The 18,381-nt window shown below is 50.3% G+C and overlaps 1 protein-coding gene across 4 annotated transcripts in view; it reads left to right on the forward strand.

Annotated features, from left to right (window-relative positions):
- The first annotated feature begins 4,805 nt into the window (after positions 1–4,805).
- Positions 4,806–18,381, forward strand: part of RILPL1 (Rab interacting lysosomal protein like 1) — a 44,631-nt gene continuing 31,055 nt past the window's right edge. For 2 of the 4 annotated variants that reach the window (XM_014858803.3, XM_014858802.3), the window contains exons 1-2: positions 4,807–5,621; positions 11,796–11,946. In XM_014858803.3, the coding sequence (XP_014714289.1) occupies positions 5,313–5,621; positions 11,796–11,946 (460 nt within the window). In that variant the 5' untranslated portion in view covers positions 4,807–5,312. Of the gene's footprint in view, positions 5,622–11,795; positions 11,947–18,381 lie in introns of all 4 variants that reach the window. The other 2 variants (XM_014858801.3, XM_070515911.1) reach the window with 2 other exon arrangements.

Genomic DNA, 18,381 nt, shown 5'->3' on the forward strand with positions numbered 1-18,381 from the left:
GGTGGAATCAACCCGAAAGTTCCTCGATGGATGAATGGATAAACAGTGTGGTCCATCCACACAATGAAATATTACTCAGCCGTAAAAAGGAAGGACGTACTGCTGCAACGTGGATAAACCGTGAAAACGCTATGCTAAGTGAAAGAAGCTAGACCCAAAAGGTCACATTGTATATGATTCCATCGATATGAAATGTTCAGAATAGACAAGTCTATCGACCCAGAAAGCAGAGTAGTGGCTGCCAGGGGCTGGAGGCATGGGGAATGGAGAGTGCCAGCTAATGCGTACTAGGTTTTGGGGGGAGGGCAGTTAATGAAAATGTTCTGAAATTAGAGAGTGGTGATGGTTGCACAACCTTGTGAATATACTAAAAACTACTGAGTTGTACACATTAAAAGGATGAGTATTATTTCATGTGATTATATCTAAATAAACATAAAAAATGAATCCTTCCTCCAAAAATAAATGCTAGAACATGCTGCCACCAAATAAACTGAACTCAAATAAGATCAAATCTCTTGATCCAATTACCAGTTTACAGAAAATATAGGGAACAAACATATTAAAGGGCTTTATAGTGGTGAAATTAGCAAAATCCAGACTAGGAATCTCAACAAGACAAAGAATCCTGTTTCATCAAAAATAAATTTCAAGACTAGGCAAAAAGAGATAAAGGATTAAAAGCGACTAAGGAACATGTCAGCCAGTTGCAATATGTGGATATTATTTTTGAGTCTTGAGTTAAACAAACTGAAAAAATAAATTGACGAGACAATTGACACTTTGAACACACTGGATATTTGATATGAAGAAATTATTAATTTTGATAATGGCACTGGTAAGTGCCACGAATTGATAATGGCACTGTGGCTATACAGTTTCAATATGTTTTAAAGATTTTATTTTTTTTTTCCTTTTTCTCCCCAAAGCCCCCCAGTACATAGTTGTGTATTTTTAGTTGTGGGTCCTTCTAGTTGTAGCATGTGGGATGCCGCCTCAGCATGGCCTAATGAGCGGTGCCATGTCTGTGGCCAGGATCTGAACCAGCGAAACCCTGGGCCACCGAAGCAGAGCGTGTGAACTTAACCACTCAGCCACGGGGCCGGTCCCTCAATATGTTTTAGAAATACATATTAAAATATTTATAGGTGAAAAGATATGGTATCTGTGACTCTTTTTGTGATTGAAAAGTACTGACTAACCACCTGGTTTCTGTGACACACGAATTTCTTGATTCTCCTCCCTTTTCTCAACCCTCTCTTGCTCCATCTGAAATTAGTTTATTTTGGTTTTATTTGTTTATGTCCGTTTCCCACGGGGGCAGTAATCCCGTCTCTCTTGTATATTGCCATAGCCCACAGGGTTAGCAGAGTCCTTGGAATATATTAAGAGCTAAATATTTCTTGAATGAATGAATGTCGATATAGGTCTGATCACACCTACTGCTCTAGTCCTGAGTTCCAGGTCCACATTTCTGGCTGTCAACTGGACAGACCGGATAGCTCCCCCAGGTTTCTTTAATATTAATACTAAAAGCTAGCTCTTCAATAGCACTTTGTGTAGCTGGCACATAGATTGATTTAATAATCACAGTTACCCTCTGTGATCTCATTTTATAGATGGGGAAACTGAGGCACTGAGTGGTCATGTGACTTGCCCAAGGTCACCCCCCTGGTCCGTGACTGCACCAGGATTAGAACTCAGAGAGGCTCTGGAAGTTTAACCACTAGGCTCAACTGCTTCTCTCTCCTTTTCTTAAGATTGTAACCATTCTCCTAGGCACTCGGGTTCACTATTTGGGGGTCACCTTAGACCCCTGCGTCCCTGTCCCCTCCCTGAAGTTATTTCCATCCCCTCTACCCTCTCATCCCCTTCTTAGCCGGGTCTGGAGGTTCTGGCTGCAGGCTGGCCCTGTGGCTCCTCAATACTTGTCCCCTCCCAGCAGACTCTCAGTGCATCTTTGCTGCCTCGAGAGAAACACTACCCCAGTCAGGGCATTCTTTATTCATTCCTTCATTCCCCACAGGCCCCCACTGGGTTCAGCTCCATCTCTCCCAGCTGTGGGACCTTGAGCAAGTTACTTAACCTCCTGTGGTGGGTTGAATGGTGCCACCCTTCCTTCCCCCAAAAAAGCTATGTCTACGACTTAGTCCCCAGAACCTGCGAACGTGACCCTATTTGAAAAACGTGTCTTTGCAGATGCGCTTAAGTTAAGCATCCTGAGATGAGATCATCCTGGATTGTGTGGGTGGGCTCTTAATCTAATGACAAGCGTTTTTACAAGAGACACAGAGAAGACAGCCACACAGAAGAGAAGGCCCTGTGTGCGAGACGGAGGCAGAGACCGGAGCGACAGGGCCACCAGCTAAGGAAGCCAGCAGCCCGAAGAGGCAGGAAGGATCCCCCCGGAGCCCTCAGAGGGAGCATGGCCCTGCCCACACCTGGATTTGAGACTTCTGGCCCCTAGAGCTGTCACAATAACTTTCTGTTCTTTTAAGTCAACAAGTCTGTGGCAATTTGTTACGGGAGCTACAGGAATCTGACATCCTCCCTGTTCCTCCCTGTCCTTCCTGTAGGACGGGAAAAATCATATGTCCGACTCAGTGGGTTGCTGTGCATGGATCAGACCCTGGTTTTAGCACTCACCAGCTGCCTGGACTTGGGTGTTATTTGACCTCTCTGTGCCTCAGTTTCCTCATTTGTAAAACAGGGGTAATAATACTTCCTAGGATGTTGCAAGGCAGCCGTTCCCAGACTTTTTGGTCTCAGGGACCCCTTTCCAAGGGCACTCTTAAAAACTATTGAAGGGGCCGGCCCCGTGGCCGAGTGGTCAAGTTCTCGCGCTCCGCTTTGGCGGCCCAGGGTTCGGATCTTGGGCGCGGACATGGCACTGCTCACTAGGCCATGTTGAGGTGGAGTCCCACATGCCACAACTAGAAGGACCCACAACTAAAAAAATATATATATATACAACTATGTATTGAGGAGATTTGGGGAGAAAAAAAGGCAGGAAAAAAAAAAGAAGATTGGCAACAGTTGTTAGCTCTGGTGCCAATCTTTAAAAATAAAAAACAAAAAAAACCCCACTATTGAAGATCCTGGGCCAGCCCAGTGGCGCAGCGGTTAAGTGCATATGTTCCGCTTCGGCGGCCCGGGGTTTGCCAGTTCGGATCCCCGTATGGACATGGCACCGCTTGGCATGCCATGCTGTGGTGGGCATCCCACATATTAAAAAAAAAAAAACGTAGAGGAGGATGGGCATGGATGTTAGCTCAGGGCCAGTCTTCCTTAGCAAAAAGAGGAGGATTGGCAGCAGTTAGCTCAGGGCTAATCTTCCTCAAAAATAAAGCTATTGAAGATCCTAAAGAGATTTTGTTACGTGGCTTATATCTATGGATATCTCCTATAACTAGAAATTTAAACTGATGATTTTTTAAAATATTAATTTAAAAATAAGCACATTCCACATATTTTTTAATAAAAAAATGACTCTATGCCCCAAACGAAAAACGTACTGAGGACAGCGGCATGGTTTTATAGTTTTGCAGCTCTCTTTAATATCTAGCTCTTTATAGGATCCTCACATGGACCTCAAAGCTGCTTCTGCATAGTCATCCTATTGTGACATGCCCTTTTGTGTTAAGCTCGTGAACACTTGCCTCTCACAGATATATATCTGGCAAAAGGACAACCTGAGAGCCACCCTTCGGGTATTGGGGCACCCCAGTGGTGGACAGGCCACACTTTGAGAACTGATGGAGTAAGGATTAAATGAGGAAATATTTGTAAAGTACTTAGAACAATGCCTGGCACATAGTAAGCACTATATATATATTTTTAACTAAATATAACACAAATGCTCAATACATTAACTTTTTTTTTTTTTTCCAGTTTTCATCAATACGTGCTAGGGGTGGGCTTTATAGTACAAGGGTGTTGGTTTTTTCTGCCTTCAAGGACCTCACAGGCTGATGGGAGGCGTATGTGTAACCACACCGCTGAAACGCAGTCTTTTAAGAGCAATTTTACGGGCGAAGGTAGCAACTTTATGCGGGAACGCAGAGGAGGGTCCCTCACCCACGCGTGGGGGATGAGAAGAGGGGAGGGGGTGCGCGTTCAGGAAAGTCTCTCCTGGGGGCAGGCGGGGGGTGTCTGATGGGCAAGTGGATTCAGCCCTGTCAAAAGGACAGGTGACTTGGGGCAAGAAGATTCGAGATGCTGAGATCCAAACCCCGGCCTCGCCTTCTCTGTGAAGTGGCCTTTATGTCACAAGGAGCCACTAATTGACGTGGCTCGGCGGGCGGGGCAGCCCGGCGGCCTGGGGAGCAGAGGACCCCACGACCCTGCTGCCCCCCTGCGGGGCGCCTCTACTGGAGCGCAGGGCCCGGCGCCGCCAGGTCCCCCGGGTCACCGGGTCGGCGGGGCGGTCTGCGGGCCGGGAGATGGGGGTGGTTCCTCGCTTCCTCCCCAGGATGGGCCCCATCCCGGAGTCCCCCTCAAGACCCCTCCATTGCTCTCCAACGCAGGGGCCGCCGCCGCCACTGCGAATCGTCCAGACGCCAGCGCCCCCCGCCCCCGCCCCTGTCCCCCGGGCGAGCCGCGAGCGCTCGGGGCTGGAGGCGCAGAGGAGGAGCCAGGACCGCGCCGGGGAGGGGGGCGCCGGCGGCCGCGGAGCAGGAGGGTCCGGCGGGGAGAGCGAGGCGCTGCCGGGCGGGCGGGGGTGCGGGGCCGCTGGGGACCCAGGGCGCCCCCGGGCGGCGGCAGGCGGCGCGCCCCTCGCCAGGCCGGGATCGGGGCGGGGCGCGCGGCATCCCCGCGGGGGGAGCGGCTCGCCCGGCCTCGGCGCCGCCAAAGTTTCCCGGAGGAGCCGCAGCCGCCCTTCCTTCCCAGGCCCCGGGCGCGGGGCGACCCTCGGGCGAGGACTGTTTCCGAGGGCGGCGGGGCCCCCTCTCCAGCCAGACCCCGCGCCTCCATTGCGCCCAACTCGGATTCCCAAGTTCTTGGGAGGCGCCGCGGGCCTGCGCACGCGCGCCTTCCTCGGCTCCCCCTCCTCCTCCTCCTCCTCCCCCACTTGGGAGCAGGCTCGGGGCCGAGCCGGGCGCCGAGACCCGGGCCCGCGTGCCGCCCGCCGCCGCCGCCGCCGCCTCCGCCCATGCCCACGCCGGCCGGCCGCCCGGGTCGCCCCCGCCCGAGGGCCAGCTGAGCGCGGCCGGCGGCGCGCAAGGTGGGCCCGGCCCGGCGCTGCCCTCGACAGCGGCAAGTTTGGGAGTTGCACTAGTTGGCGGGGAGCGGGGGAGGCCGGGCGGGGGGCCATGGAGGAGGACCGGGGGTCGTCGCCGGGGGCCGAGTCGGCGCTGGAGAAGAACGTGGCGGAGCTGACCGTCATGGACGTGTACGACATCGCGTCGCTCGTGGGCCACGAGTTCGAGCGAGTCATCGATCAGCACGGCTGCGAGGCCATCGCGCGCCTCATGCCCAAGGTCGTGCGCGTCCTGGAGATCCTGGAGGTGCTGGTCAGCCGCCACCACGTCGCGCCCGAGCTGGACGAGCTGCGCCTCGAGCTGGACCGTCTGCGCCTGGAGAGGATGGACCGCATCGAGAAGGAGCGCAAGCACCAGAAGGTGGGCAGCGGCCTCAGTCTGCCCATCCGGGCAGTGGGGCCGCGGGACCTAAGGGCCCCCCAGCGTTGGGCAACTGTAGGTGCGCACATACGTGTATACAGGGACAAGACGAGAGGAGACCCGACTGGATGAGAGAGGGAGAGAGGGAGACCCCTGGCCCTCTTTTGCTCAGCCAGGGGCACCTGGCATATATCACCCCAGAGATTAAGGGCAGTTCTTTGGAGTCATACCTGAGTTCCAATCCTACCTTTACTATTTAATAGCTGTGTGGCCTTGGGTACGTTACTTAACCTCTCTGTGCCTTGTTTCCTCACATGTCAAATGGTGATAGTATTAGGACCCACCTTATAAGAATTAAAAGGCATGATATATGTAAAGTGCTTAGATAATATTATTTTCCGGAAATGAAGGAAGCCCCCTGCCCTTCAGTGTTACCTAAGAAGATGTGACACCAGGCCCCTCTTTTCATCCCACTGCGGAACCCCCCACAGCAAAGGGGGTGTGACCTCCAGCCCCTGAGCTCCTAGACCCACAGTCTCTGGGTTCCTGCTTGCAAGTTGCTTCCCAGGGTTCCTTCTAGATATTAGTCTGTACTCCGAAGTGTTTGCCTCCCCCTGGTTTTATCTTTAATCCTCAGAGAATGATGTGAGGTAGGAATTATCATCTTCATTTTACAGATGAAGAAACCGAGGGTCAGAGTGAGGGGGAGAGATTCCTGCCGAGTTAGTGCTGAGAGAGTCCCACCCGCAGTGAGAGTCATTCCAGCGTTTCTTCCCCATCCTGTGTGGATTTGGGGAAGGGGGTGATCTGGGGCAACGTTAGAGCTAAGCCTGTGCCTTGCGAACAAGAATCTCTCTGGGCTCATGAACCAGGGCTTCCCCACTGGGCCAGGAGTCCAGACTAGGTGTCTGAGGAGAAGGAAGTGGGAGATGTGTGGTTTCCTGCTGTAACCTCAGCCCGGGGAAGCTCCTGTCAAACCCTTCAGACTGAGAATGGGAGGAAACGCCTTTCCTTGGGAGCTCAGAGTGCCTGAGCAGGCTCTGGCTTGCTGTGTGGCCTCAGGAAATACCCTTGGCCTCTCTGAACCTCCCTGGCAGGCCATCACCTATCGTGTTCTTTGAGGTCTATGTGTTTTCAAGGAAGATGGCCCAGGCTGTGTCTCCAGTCTCACCCTGAGGGCAGATCCACGGGTGGTTAAGAGCGCCAGTGTTGGCCAGGTTTGACTGTGTTTGTCCTCGTAGGTCCCTTTGCCCTGGGGTCAGAAGGAAACTCAAGCTCCCAAGAGTTAGGCAACATTTCCAAGATCACACTGGGAGCTTGAAAATGCCCAGCCCTGTAATTAATGTCAAGCTTCCCAGGAGCGGGGACTTTGGAGCCAGACAGCCTGGTTTCAAACCCTACCCCTCCTGGGCTGTGTGATCTTGGGCAGGTCACCCAGCCTCTCTGTGCCTCAGTTTCCTCAGCTGTAAGATGGGGGTAATAAAAGTACCCGTCTCGTGGGGTTGTGGTGAGAATGAGAGTTAATATGTGTGAAGTGCTCAGGAGAGAGCCCGGCCCATTGCGAGGGCCTGCTAGGTGTTGCCTGTTGCTTTTAGGCCTGCGGGGCATTCACTGAGGTGCCTGCAGGCTGACATTGGGGACCCACCCCCATCGCGGGCACCCCTGCTCCCACCCCACATCCCTCCGTCTCTCTTAGAGGGTCAGGGAAGGAAGGGACCTTGCCATCCTCTCACGTGGCTGCCTCTTCTTAACAGGGACGAGGGGGCTTAGCCCACGTCACACGGAAGTCCTGGCATTCGTGTCCCCACCCCCGGCATTTTAGTTCTGCTGCCACCAGGCTGGGAGGCACCCCTGGGAGCCATCGGAGGCCACTAGGCCCGGAGTCGGGTGGAACTCTCAGCCAGCTGCACTTGTCGCTTCTGGAATGCTGTCAGCCGGGAAGGAAACCCCAGTGTGTCCAGAGCCAGGGCTGTTTGTAAACATTAAGGATCCCTGAGAAATCAGAGGACAAAATCCTTTTTTTTTTTTGTATCTCAGCCCCAGGCTCCTTTACTTTGTATTTTGAGAAACAAGAGATTTCTCTGATTTTTTTCCCCTGTAGTCTCAAAGGCTCTTCAAGGTGTTATTTCCACAAAAATCTCCTTAGCGTGTTCTTGGGCTTATTCTCTGTTCTTTCCCTCCTTCCTTCGTTCCTTAATTCCTCACTCTCTCTTTCAACAAATATGGCTCCAGTAAAGCATGCACCCTCTCTTCCCTCAACTCCTCCTCCCAGCAGACCCCCAGATTCAGTCAGTTCTGCTCATCACTCAGACCCAGGCCATAGTCTTATCATGTTCTACCTGATTGCTCAGTCTGCAACCCCATCGACAAGCCACAGCGTGCAGCGTGTGTCGTAGGTGACGTGGGCAATGCAGAGAAAAGGAATGCCAGTCTTCCTCTCGGGCAGCACTGGGTAACTGGGAAGACAGGAAAAACACACCAAGAGGCTTCGGAAAGTGGTGGCTGTGCAGATACAGTTGCTATAATGCATACAGTAAATGTTATTCATTTATTCATTCAGCAGATTGATTTATTGAGCATCTGTGAGCCAGGCACTGTTCTCGGCTCTGGGGAGACAGCAGTGACCACAGATGAGGTCATTGCCCTCATGGACCAGACGTTCTAGTGCAGTGCTGTCCCATAGAAATGTAATGTGGCTTGTCACATTAATAAAAAGACCCAGCTAAGGTTAATTTTAATAACATATTGTATCAAAATCAGCGTATCCAAAATATTTCAACATGTAATCAATGTAAAAATTTTTTTCTTGGGATGTAATTGACATATAACATTGTATTCATTTTAGGTATACAACATAATGATTTGATATATGTATATATTGTGAAACGATTGCCACAGTAAGTTTAGTTAACATCCATCACTACACATAGTTACAAAAAAATTTATTGAGATATTTTTCATTCTTTTTTCCTACGTCTTCAGAAATCCAGTGCATATTTAACCTTTCCTGCGTGTTTCCGTTCAGACCAGCCACATTTCAAGTGCTCAGCAGCCACACGTGGCTTGTGGCTGCTCTGTGGAATGGTGAAATTCTAGTGTGAGGGGATAGTTTTTTTTTTAAAGTTTTAAAAATTTCCCCTTTGGATAAGTGCCATGAAGAAAATAAAACAGGGACATATGAAAGAGACTGGCCAGGGTGGGGATCTGTTAGATGGAGCAGTCAGGAAGACTTCCCTGAGGAGGTGACATCTGAACTGAGATCTGAATGAGGTGTAGGTGCCAGCCATGGAGAGATCTGGAGGAAGGGCATTCTAGGCAGAAGCTACAGCAAGTGCAAAGGCCCTGAGGTAGGGATGAGCTTGGTGTGTTCAAGGAACACAAAGAAGGCCAGTGTGGCTAGAGCAGAGCAAGTGAGGAGGAGGAGTGGGAGATGAGGTCAGGGAGGGCCAGAAGTCTGGTTATGCTGGGCCTTGTAGGCCAGTGTAAGGAGTCTGAAGGCTATTAGTGTTGAGACAAGGCAAAGAAGGCGATCAACCAGGGGTGACTTCCTGGAAGAGCCTTTTTAGCTGGTATGGAGGCAAGGTTAAATTCTCCGTGGTCAGCTCAGAGGCAAGAACCAGCTCCCCCAGCATCGACTTCAGTTCACTGAGAGAAGAAAAAAAGAACTGAGGGTTAAAGTCTGTATTCATCTCTTGTTGCTGCTATAACAAATTGCCGTAAACTTACTGGCTGAAAACAACCCAAATTTATTATAATACTGGATAATATATTAATATCAATATAGATAATAACCAGATAAAGTTCTGGAGGTCAGAAGTCAGAAATGGGTCTTAACTGGGTTAAAATCAGGGTGTCAGGAAATTTGTTCCTTCTAGTAGCTTTTGGGGAGAATCCATTCCTTGCCTTTCCCAGCTTCCAGAGGCCACCAACACTCCTTGGCTTTTGGCCCCTTCCTCCATCTTTGGAGCCAGCAGAGTAGCATCTTCAAATCCCGGACTCTGACCTCTGCTTGTGTGGCCATGTCGCCTCTGACCCTCACCCTCCTGCCTCCCTCTTTCACTTAGAAGGACCCTTATGATTACACTGGGCCCACCCAGATGACCCAGGAGAGTCTCTCCATCTCAGCGTCCTTAGCTGGATCGCATCTGCAAAGTCCCTTTTGCCATGTGAAGTCAAATTAGGGATTTGGATGTGCACGTCTTTGGGGGCCATTGTCCTGCCTCCCCCAGCCAGTTACACATGACAGCCCTGCTGGGGCCCTCCGTGTGCCTGGCCCGCACCAGGCGGGAGCAGAGAAGGATGGGCTGGAAGAGCCTGACTCTGCTTCCGGCCACGCCTGCGCGTGAGAAGGTCACATGCCCACTCCATCCTTCCACCACCACTTCCGCCCTCTGGCCCTGCCCTTCACCTCCCCTGGTGACCTTGAAGCCCTGTGCGCACACTTAGTTGTCACCTCTCATTTCCCCAGCGCAGCAGGCTCCCCGACAAAGGCGAGGGGATTTAGGGACTTATTTAAAAGATGAACAGAGGCGACGCAGCACGTCCGGCCACCGGGGCCGCCTCGGGATGGGCTGCAGGAGGAGCAGAAATCAGCAAACACATCTGTGGCACATTCTGGGTGCTGGGCACTGTTCCAGACATTGACATGTGTTAACCCTTTCATCCTCACGACGACCCTCAGAGGTCGTTCTGCACTATTTTCCTCATTGCCAAGGCACTCAGAGGTTGAATAACTTGTCCACGATCAGCTCGTTAGTGGCGGAAACAGGATTCAAAGTCGGGTCAACGGGCTCCAGTGTCCACGCTGTAAACCGCCATCCATACAGGCTGCAGCCATAATGCTGTGGAGTTTATGGTTTTACGAGTACCTTTTTTTTTGATAACCTTTATTGAATATAATTCACATGCTGTACAATTCATCCATTGAAAGCGTGCAATTCAGCGGTTTTTAGTACATTCCCAGAGTTGTGCAACCATCACCACAGTTAATTTTAGAACATTTTTGTTATTCCAGAAAGAAAACCCATACCCTTGAACAGTCACGCCTCAGTCCCGCCCCAACCCTCCGCCCTAGACAGCCGCCAGTCTGCTTCCTGTCTCTATGGATTTACCTATTCTGGATGTTTCACATTGCTGGAATCATGTAATATGTGGCCTGTTGTGACTGGCTGCTTTTGCTTAGCATGACGTTTTCAAGGTTCATCCGGGTTGTAGCAGGTGTCAGTGCTTCATTCCTCTTTGTCTGAATAACATTCTGTTGTCTGGATGGTCCACATTGTGTTCACCCGTTCGTCAGTGGATAGACCTCTGGGTTTTTTCTACCTCTGGGCTGTTGTGAATAGTGCTGCTTTGCAGACTGGTGAACACGTTTTTGTGCGGACCTGTTTTCATGTTTCCTGGGCAGATCCTGGGAGTGGAATTGCTGGGTCGTATGGTGCCTGCATTTAACTTATTGAGGAACCGCCAGCCTGCTTTCCACAGCGGCCACCCCGTTTTCCATGCTCACCGGGAATGCCCCCAATTTCATCATATCCTTGTCAACACTTGCTGTCTATTTCTCTGATTACAGCCTTCCTCAAAATAATTTTAATAGACTGATGGTTGAGGTCTATCCTCACCTCAAGCCTGTGAGCCTTCATAATTGGGCTCCCCAATGAAGGGAAACTGAGGCTCAGAGTTGTAAAGTGAGTTGCCCAGGACCGCTTGAAGAGATGCCTGTGTCAGACATACAGAGAACTCTGGGGCCGGGTGGCATCCCGGGGTCTTTGCAGCCTCTTTCTCCCTTGGGGAGAGGTTTGTCCCCACTGAGGGTCTGTCGAAAGATCAGGGACGTGACCTCCCGGGAGGCTGGGAATGTTGGGGTTCCCAAAGCCCGGGCTGCTCATGCACTCTCTCCCCGTCTGCGTAGTTAAAGGTGCGGTTCCAGCCCCGTGGTTGTCCCTGGGGCGGTTCTGACCCGGCCAGGTCCTCACAGCATAAACGCAGGCCTTGCCCAGAGGAAGGGCGCTTCTGTTTCTCGCAGAGTCGCATGTGGGCTCATGGTGGCCTGTCTGCTCACTGCCGAGGCCTGGTTCTCAGGGGCAGGGGACGACCCAGAGCGCCGGTGACCCCGAGCGGCTCCCGAGGGTCGGGGGGTGAGGCCGCTGTCACCCCATGCTGCCGTCGCCTTCGCAGGAGCTGGAGCTGGTGGAGGACGTGTGGCGAGGGGAGGCACAGGACCTGCTTTCCCAGATCGCCCAGCTGCAGGAGGAGAACAAACAGCTCATGACCAACCTCTCCCACAAGGACGTCAGCTTCTCCGAGGAGGAGTTCCAGAAGCACGAAGGTAAGAGGGGTCAGCACGGGAGGTCAGGGGCGGGCGGTTCCCGCTGGCGTCACCTGCGTCGTCAGTGACGGTAATGGTCACGGTGCTTCTAATTGCCAGAGCCTTCGTCCCCCCTTGTCACCATCACTCTGCCTGAGAGACATTGTTTAGCCTCATTTACAGATGCTGAAACTGAGAGGTGCATTCAACAAATTGGTACAGATTCCTCACTGTTCTAGGCTCTTTTCTAGGCAGTGGGCATGCACGTTGGACAAGACAAAGACCCTGCCCTCATGAAGCTTATGTTCTAGTGTGGACGAGATAGATGATATAAATGTAAACAAACGAGTAGATGACAGTTCCAAACGGTGACGAGTGCTGTGGAAGAACTAAAACAGGGGGCTATGATAAAGGTGACTTGGTGGGGGGCTTCTCTAGATCTAGTAAAGGCCTCTGACGAGGTGACGTTTGGGCCCTAATAAAGTGGCAGAGTGAGCCATGCAGATAGCTTGGGGAGAAGCAAAGGCCCTGGGGCATGTCTGTTTATGGAAAACCAAGAAGGCCAGTGTCACAGAAGGTGATCGAGGCCAAGGGTGGATTCAGATGAGGTCAGAGGGGTCAGCAGGGGTCAGATCACATAGTCCCTTAGAGGCCAAGGTCTGGATGGTATCCAGGTGTGCTGGGAAGAGATTTGAGGTACTCGTCACAGGGACAGATGTGGCAATGAGCAAGCCAGGATGGTGACGCAGGTCTGAATGGCGCTGGAGCCCCTCAGTGGTCATTCATCTTACCAATGGTGATCTAGAACCTTCACTCCAGGCCCACTGCTGGTGCTGGGGAAGCAAAGACAGAGAGAGGGATCTGGTCTGGGCACCCTGGGCTGTATTGGCTCTGCTCTCCCCCGCGATCCCCTTTCCAGTTGTAGGCTGCCTCTTGCAGCTCACCCCAGGGAATCTCATCCCCGTCTCTTCAGACTGGGAGAGCTCCTTGCGGTCCCACGCCAGCCCCTCCTCGTGTTGGATGGGGTGGGCGATGGACTTTTGTTGGGGCCTGGGGAAGTTCAGAACTTGTGGTTACAACTGTGTGAGAATAAAGTAGCGCACTGATAAGGACTGTAGGGACCCAGAAAAAAGGAAGTGTTTGATCCAGGTGCTGGAATTCTCTTTTCCTTGGGTTTCCCTTGTTGAGATGTAATTATTGCAGTGAAAGCAAAAGTCTTGGTGGTTATGAGCAGTGGCTTCAGAGCCAGACTGCCCACGTTTGAATGCTAATCCCAGGTCTTCCCTCCTGAGTGGCCTTGATCAAGCCACTTGACCTCTGTGTGCCTGAGTTGCTCCCCATGTAAAAATGGGAGAAATAAACGTATCTCCCTCCTAAGGTTGTGGTGAGGGTTAAATGTATTAATACCTGTACACTGCTTAGAATAGTACCTGGTACGTGCACTCAGCAAGTGCTAGCTATTATTACTGTGAGTTCTTGTTATCTAGTCCAACCTCCTTATTGAGTGGATGAGGAAAACTTAGGCTGAGAGAGGGGCGGTGATTTGCCCAAGGTCACACAGCAAGTTAGTGGCAGAGTCAGGACTAGAACTCAGGTCTGCTGAAATCAGCCCCCTGAAGGAAGGCTTATATTTCTCTGGGACCCCTTGATCGGGGGCTCCCAGAGACATGTGGTGCAGTCTGACAAGGAGGTGGGAATCATGCCCAGCCCCAGGGATGGGGCCACTGATATTCCAGTGCCCCGGCGCTTACAGTTCCAGACAGAGGGCTGTTCGTTCTGTCACCCTTTGTAAGCTCGTTTGTCACTCTGTGCCTGGCGCTCTGGACTGTGTCAGGTTGGAGGCGGAGAGGCACATGTGAGGGCCTGAATCTCCCTCCTGCAGTGCCAAAGGGGCAGGGGCAGAAGTGCGTGGCTAAAGGAAACTGTTTTTCTACTCACAGTACTTCTGACACCAAACGTGTGTGGGTTTTCCCCCACACCAACCAGTTTTCCAACTCCCCAGACACCAACTGTGCGTCCTACAGTTTAATTCAATTCTGACCCCACAGGTTAGGGGCTCAGGCCCACCAGACTGCCCCACATCAGAGGCCAGGTGTAAGTAGCCGGTCTCCAGGAAACCCACTCTCCTGTCCGACTTGCTTACAAAGTTGGGGGTTCCCACAACTCCCTCCTCAGGTTCAGTAGTTTGTAGGAACGGCTCACGAACTCAGAGAAACACTTTGCCTGCTATTACCGGTTTATAAAGGATACAAAGGATATTAGAAAGGAGACAGATGAAAAGGTACATAGAGCGAGGTCTGGAAGAGTCCCAAGCGCAGGAGCTCTGTCCCAATGGAATTGGGGTGTGTCACCCTCCAACCCAGAAGCTCTCCAAATCCCATTGTTTAGGGATTAATGGATGTTCATTATGTAGGCATGATTGCTTAAATCGTTGGCCATTGGTGATTAGCTCAATTCCCAGCTCCTTTCCCCTCTCCAGAGGTCAGGGGGTAGGGTTGACAGTTCCGACTCTAATCATGCCTCGGTCTTCCTGCCAATGCCCCCATCCCGAAGCTGTCTAGGGGCCCACCAAGAGACACCTCATTAACATAAACTGAGACATCATCAAAAGGGGCTTGTTATCAATAACAAAAGACACTCCTCTCACCCCTATCACTCAGGAAATTACAAGGGTTTTAGGAACTCTTGTGCCAAGAACTGGGGTCAAAGACCAAATATATATTTCTTATTATATCACAATATCACAGCATCATAATAGTACACACTGAGTCCCTCAGATGAAGGCAAGAAGGACGAGAAGACCAAACAGAGCGAGTGTAAGGAACAGAGAGCACAGGAGGGGTAGATGATAGGATGAGAGATTCAAACAGTTATGACAGAGGTTATATTAAATGTAAATGCACTAAAAGTTCTAAATAAAAGACAGAGATTATCAGAAAGGATTTTTAAAATTCAAATATATGTTGTTTATGAGACATCTCTTATAAAGATTGAAAGTAAAAGACTGGGAAAAGAGACACCTTGCAAACACCAACCAAAAGAAAGCTGGTGTAACTAGACGATTGTGCGACAAAACAGACTTAAGGCAAAAGCATTACTGTGGATAAAGAAAGTTACTCTTTAATGATAAAGAGTGATTTACCAGGAAAATATAATTGTTTTCAATTTGTACATACCTAGTAATTTAGCCTCAAAATATATAAAGCTCAAGTGAACAGAAATATGTCCAGAAGAGGCAAATCTATAAAGATAGAAAGTAGATTAGTGGTTGCCAAAGGCTAGAGAGAGGTTGGGAAAGGGAGTGACTGCCTCTGGGTACAAGGTTTCTTTTTGGAGTGATGAAAACATAGTGGTGATGGTTGCATAACTTTGTGAATATATTAAAAACCACCAAGTTGTACACTTTAAATATAAGTATTTGTTTATTTTTCTTTCTTTCTTTTCTTTTCTTTATTTTTTTCTTTTGCTGAGGAAGATTCACTCTGAGCTACCATCTGTGGCAGTCTTCTTCTATTTTGTATGTGGGTCACCACCACAGTGTGGCCACCAGTGAGTGGTGTAGGTCTGTACCTGGGATCTGAACCCACAGAGCTGGGCCACCCAAGTAGAGTGCACTAAACTTAACCACTAGGCCATGAGGCCAGCCCTTAATATAATAATTTAAAGAGTGGGCAGAAATTAAAAGAGAAATACATCCACTATCATAGTGGGAGATTTTAACATGGCTCGCTTAGTAATTGATGGAATAAAGCAGAAAATAACAGTAAATATCTAGAACACGATCAGTGGAGTAGTCAAACCGGTGCACTCTGTCAATGCCTCTGCCTGCCCCTCCCCAGGCCCACATGTGAGAGGTCAGGCGCCAGCCCCAGCTCCTGGAACTGCTGGCCCAGTGAGCCCAGGGAGACAAAAGGCAGACAGAATAGCCAGAGAGATGGACCTGCTCCAGCAGGCGGACATGGCAGCTGAGGATGGTTATGTATACGCATGCACACTCACACACACACATGCGGGCGTGCACCCATGCACCATGCAGCACACCTGCCCAAGGACCCCAGAACTGGACTCAGTTAAGGGTGAGATTTGAATTTCCTCCCTCAAAAATGTGTAAGAAGGCAGTCAATTGCATACAGCTGGAGAACTGGACAACAGCAAAAAGTTACTGAGGCATTTTGGTTAAAATTTTCTCTCATCAAAGGAGACCTGGGGGCTGGCCCGGTGGCGCAGCAGTTAAGTGTGCACATTCCGCTTCGGCGGCCCCGGGTTCACCGGTTCGGATCCCGGGTGTGGACATGGCATCCCTTGGCAGGCCATGCTGTGGCAGGCATTCCACATATAAAGTAGAGGAAGATGGGCACGGATGTTAGCTCAGGGCCAGTCTTCCTCAGCGAAAAGAGTAGGATTGGCAGCAGATATTTACCTCGGGGCTAATCTTCATCAAAAAAAAAAGGAGACCTGAGCGTGGGGGATTTTAAAGCCCCTGCCCTACTGTCCTTCTGCCTCAAGACCTGACGATGTTGATGTTATTTTTTTCCATGTTTTACTTTCTAGGAAAAAATAATAATAAAAATAATTTTAAAAAATTTAAATATAAACGTGATTTTTTTTTAAGTCAAACAATGCAAAGGGTTATGGTGAACACTCAGTCTCCCTCGCGCCAAGCGCTCTGCCCAGAGGCAGCCCCGGAGACCGCTCACTCTGTGTCTTTCTGCAGATATTTTGTGTATGTTCAAATGTGCATGTTTACACAAATGCAGAAGGGGGATATCCCTTTCCCCCACACACAAATGGTAATCTATTCTAAACTGTTCTGCCCTTTAGTTCTTGGGTCGATTTTTTTTTCCTTTTTTAAGATAGATGTTTATTTGGGGATAATTTTAATTTACTGAGAAGTTGCAAAGACAGTGCAGAGAGTTCCCGCAGAGCTGTCAGCAGTCTCCCCTAATAGCAACATCTCACGTTACCGCCGTCACTGGTCAGAACGCGGAAGCCTGCCTTGGCATGTTGCTGGGAGCTAACCTGCAGGCTGTATTCGGATCCGCCAGGTTTTACATCCACGTCCTTCTGTTCCTTGCGCCAGTCCAGGATGCCTCATTGGATACGGCGCACCTTGATTGTTTCACTCAGTCTTCTCTCATGGAGTTTCCACATCAGTACACATCTGTTTCTTTCTTTTTGAAGAACTGCAAAGCAGTGTCACGTGAATTAAGACCTTGAACTCAGAGGCTTCAGATCTCAGCTCAGCTAGATTCCAACCCTGGCCAGATTATTACCTTTCCGTAAATCAGCCTCTTCACGGTAAAAAGTGGGTATTATTATGAGGATTAAATGAGGTAATGCGTGTAAAGTGTTTAGCACATAATAAGCACTAGATAAACGTTTGCTGTTACCTGTTTTATAAGAGCTTTATTGCAACATCAATTCACCTGTGGAAACTGCACAATTCAGTTGTTTTTAGTATATTCACGGAGTTGTGCAACCATCACCACAATTTTAGGACATTTTTGTCACCTTAAAAAGAAACACTAGACCCTTTAACTATCATTAGCCAACCCCTCCCACTCCTGCCCCACCCCCGGCCATAATCACTTTCTACTAATCTACTTTCTGCCTCTATGAATTTACCTGTTCCGGACAATTCCTGTAAATGGAATCATATAATATGTGACCTTTTGTGTCTGGGTTCTTTTCCTTAATATAACGTTTTCAAGGTCCATCCAGATTGCGGCAGGTGTCAGTGCTTCATTCCTTTCTATGGCTGACTCCTAGTCCATTGTGTGGATGGACCACATGCTGTTTATCCGTTCCTCTGTTGATGGACACTTGGGTTGTTTGCAGCTTTTGGCCGTTATGCCTAATGCGGTTATGAACATTCTGGTACAAGTTTTTGTGTGGATGTGTGTTTTAAGCACTTTGGGGTATATACCTAGGGATGGCCTTGCTGGGTCATTTGGTAACAATGCTGAACTGATTGAGGAACCTGTAGCCATCTTTTTGTCTGTGACATTTCTGTAGGGCACCCGGAGGCCTCTGGGGTGACCCAGGAACTCCCCTGCCTGCCCCAAAGATGCCTGAGAGGCCTCAGGGCCCCCAGGCGTGGACCCAAAGGCCCCGAGCCACTCCCTTGCACGTCGTTGCATCTGTGTGCACGCAGCGCGCTCTGTGTGGGAGAGCTTTGCCTCAGCTTTCCGAAGCCCCGCCGGGCTTGTCATGAGACAGCCCGCCCTGCCTGATGGGAGGCGCACTTAATTGGCATCCGTGTGGTGCTGGCTCCTAAATGGTTAGCTTGGGGAGGCTGGGCTGCTCCGCTCAGCAGCAGCCCCCATCCTAGTGAAGAGCCCGGGCAGATGCCAGGCATGCCTTTTATTTTTATTTTGCATGGGAAACCATGGGAACACAGCAAGGACAAAAGTGTTTCTTCCACCTGTGAGAGGAACAGACATTGGGCAGAGGGGT

Source organism: Equus asinus, chromosome 8, assembly GCF_041296235.1.
Source record: "Equus asinus isolate D_3611 breed Donkey chromosome 8, EquAss-T2T_v2, whole genome shotgun sequence".
NCBI classification, from domain to species: Eukaryota; Metazoa; Chordata; class Mammalia; order Perissodactyla; family Equidae; genus Equus; species Equus asinus.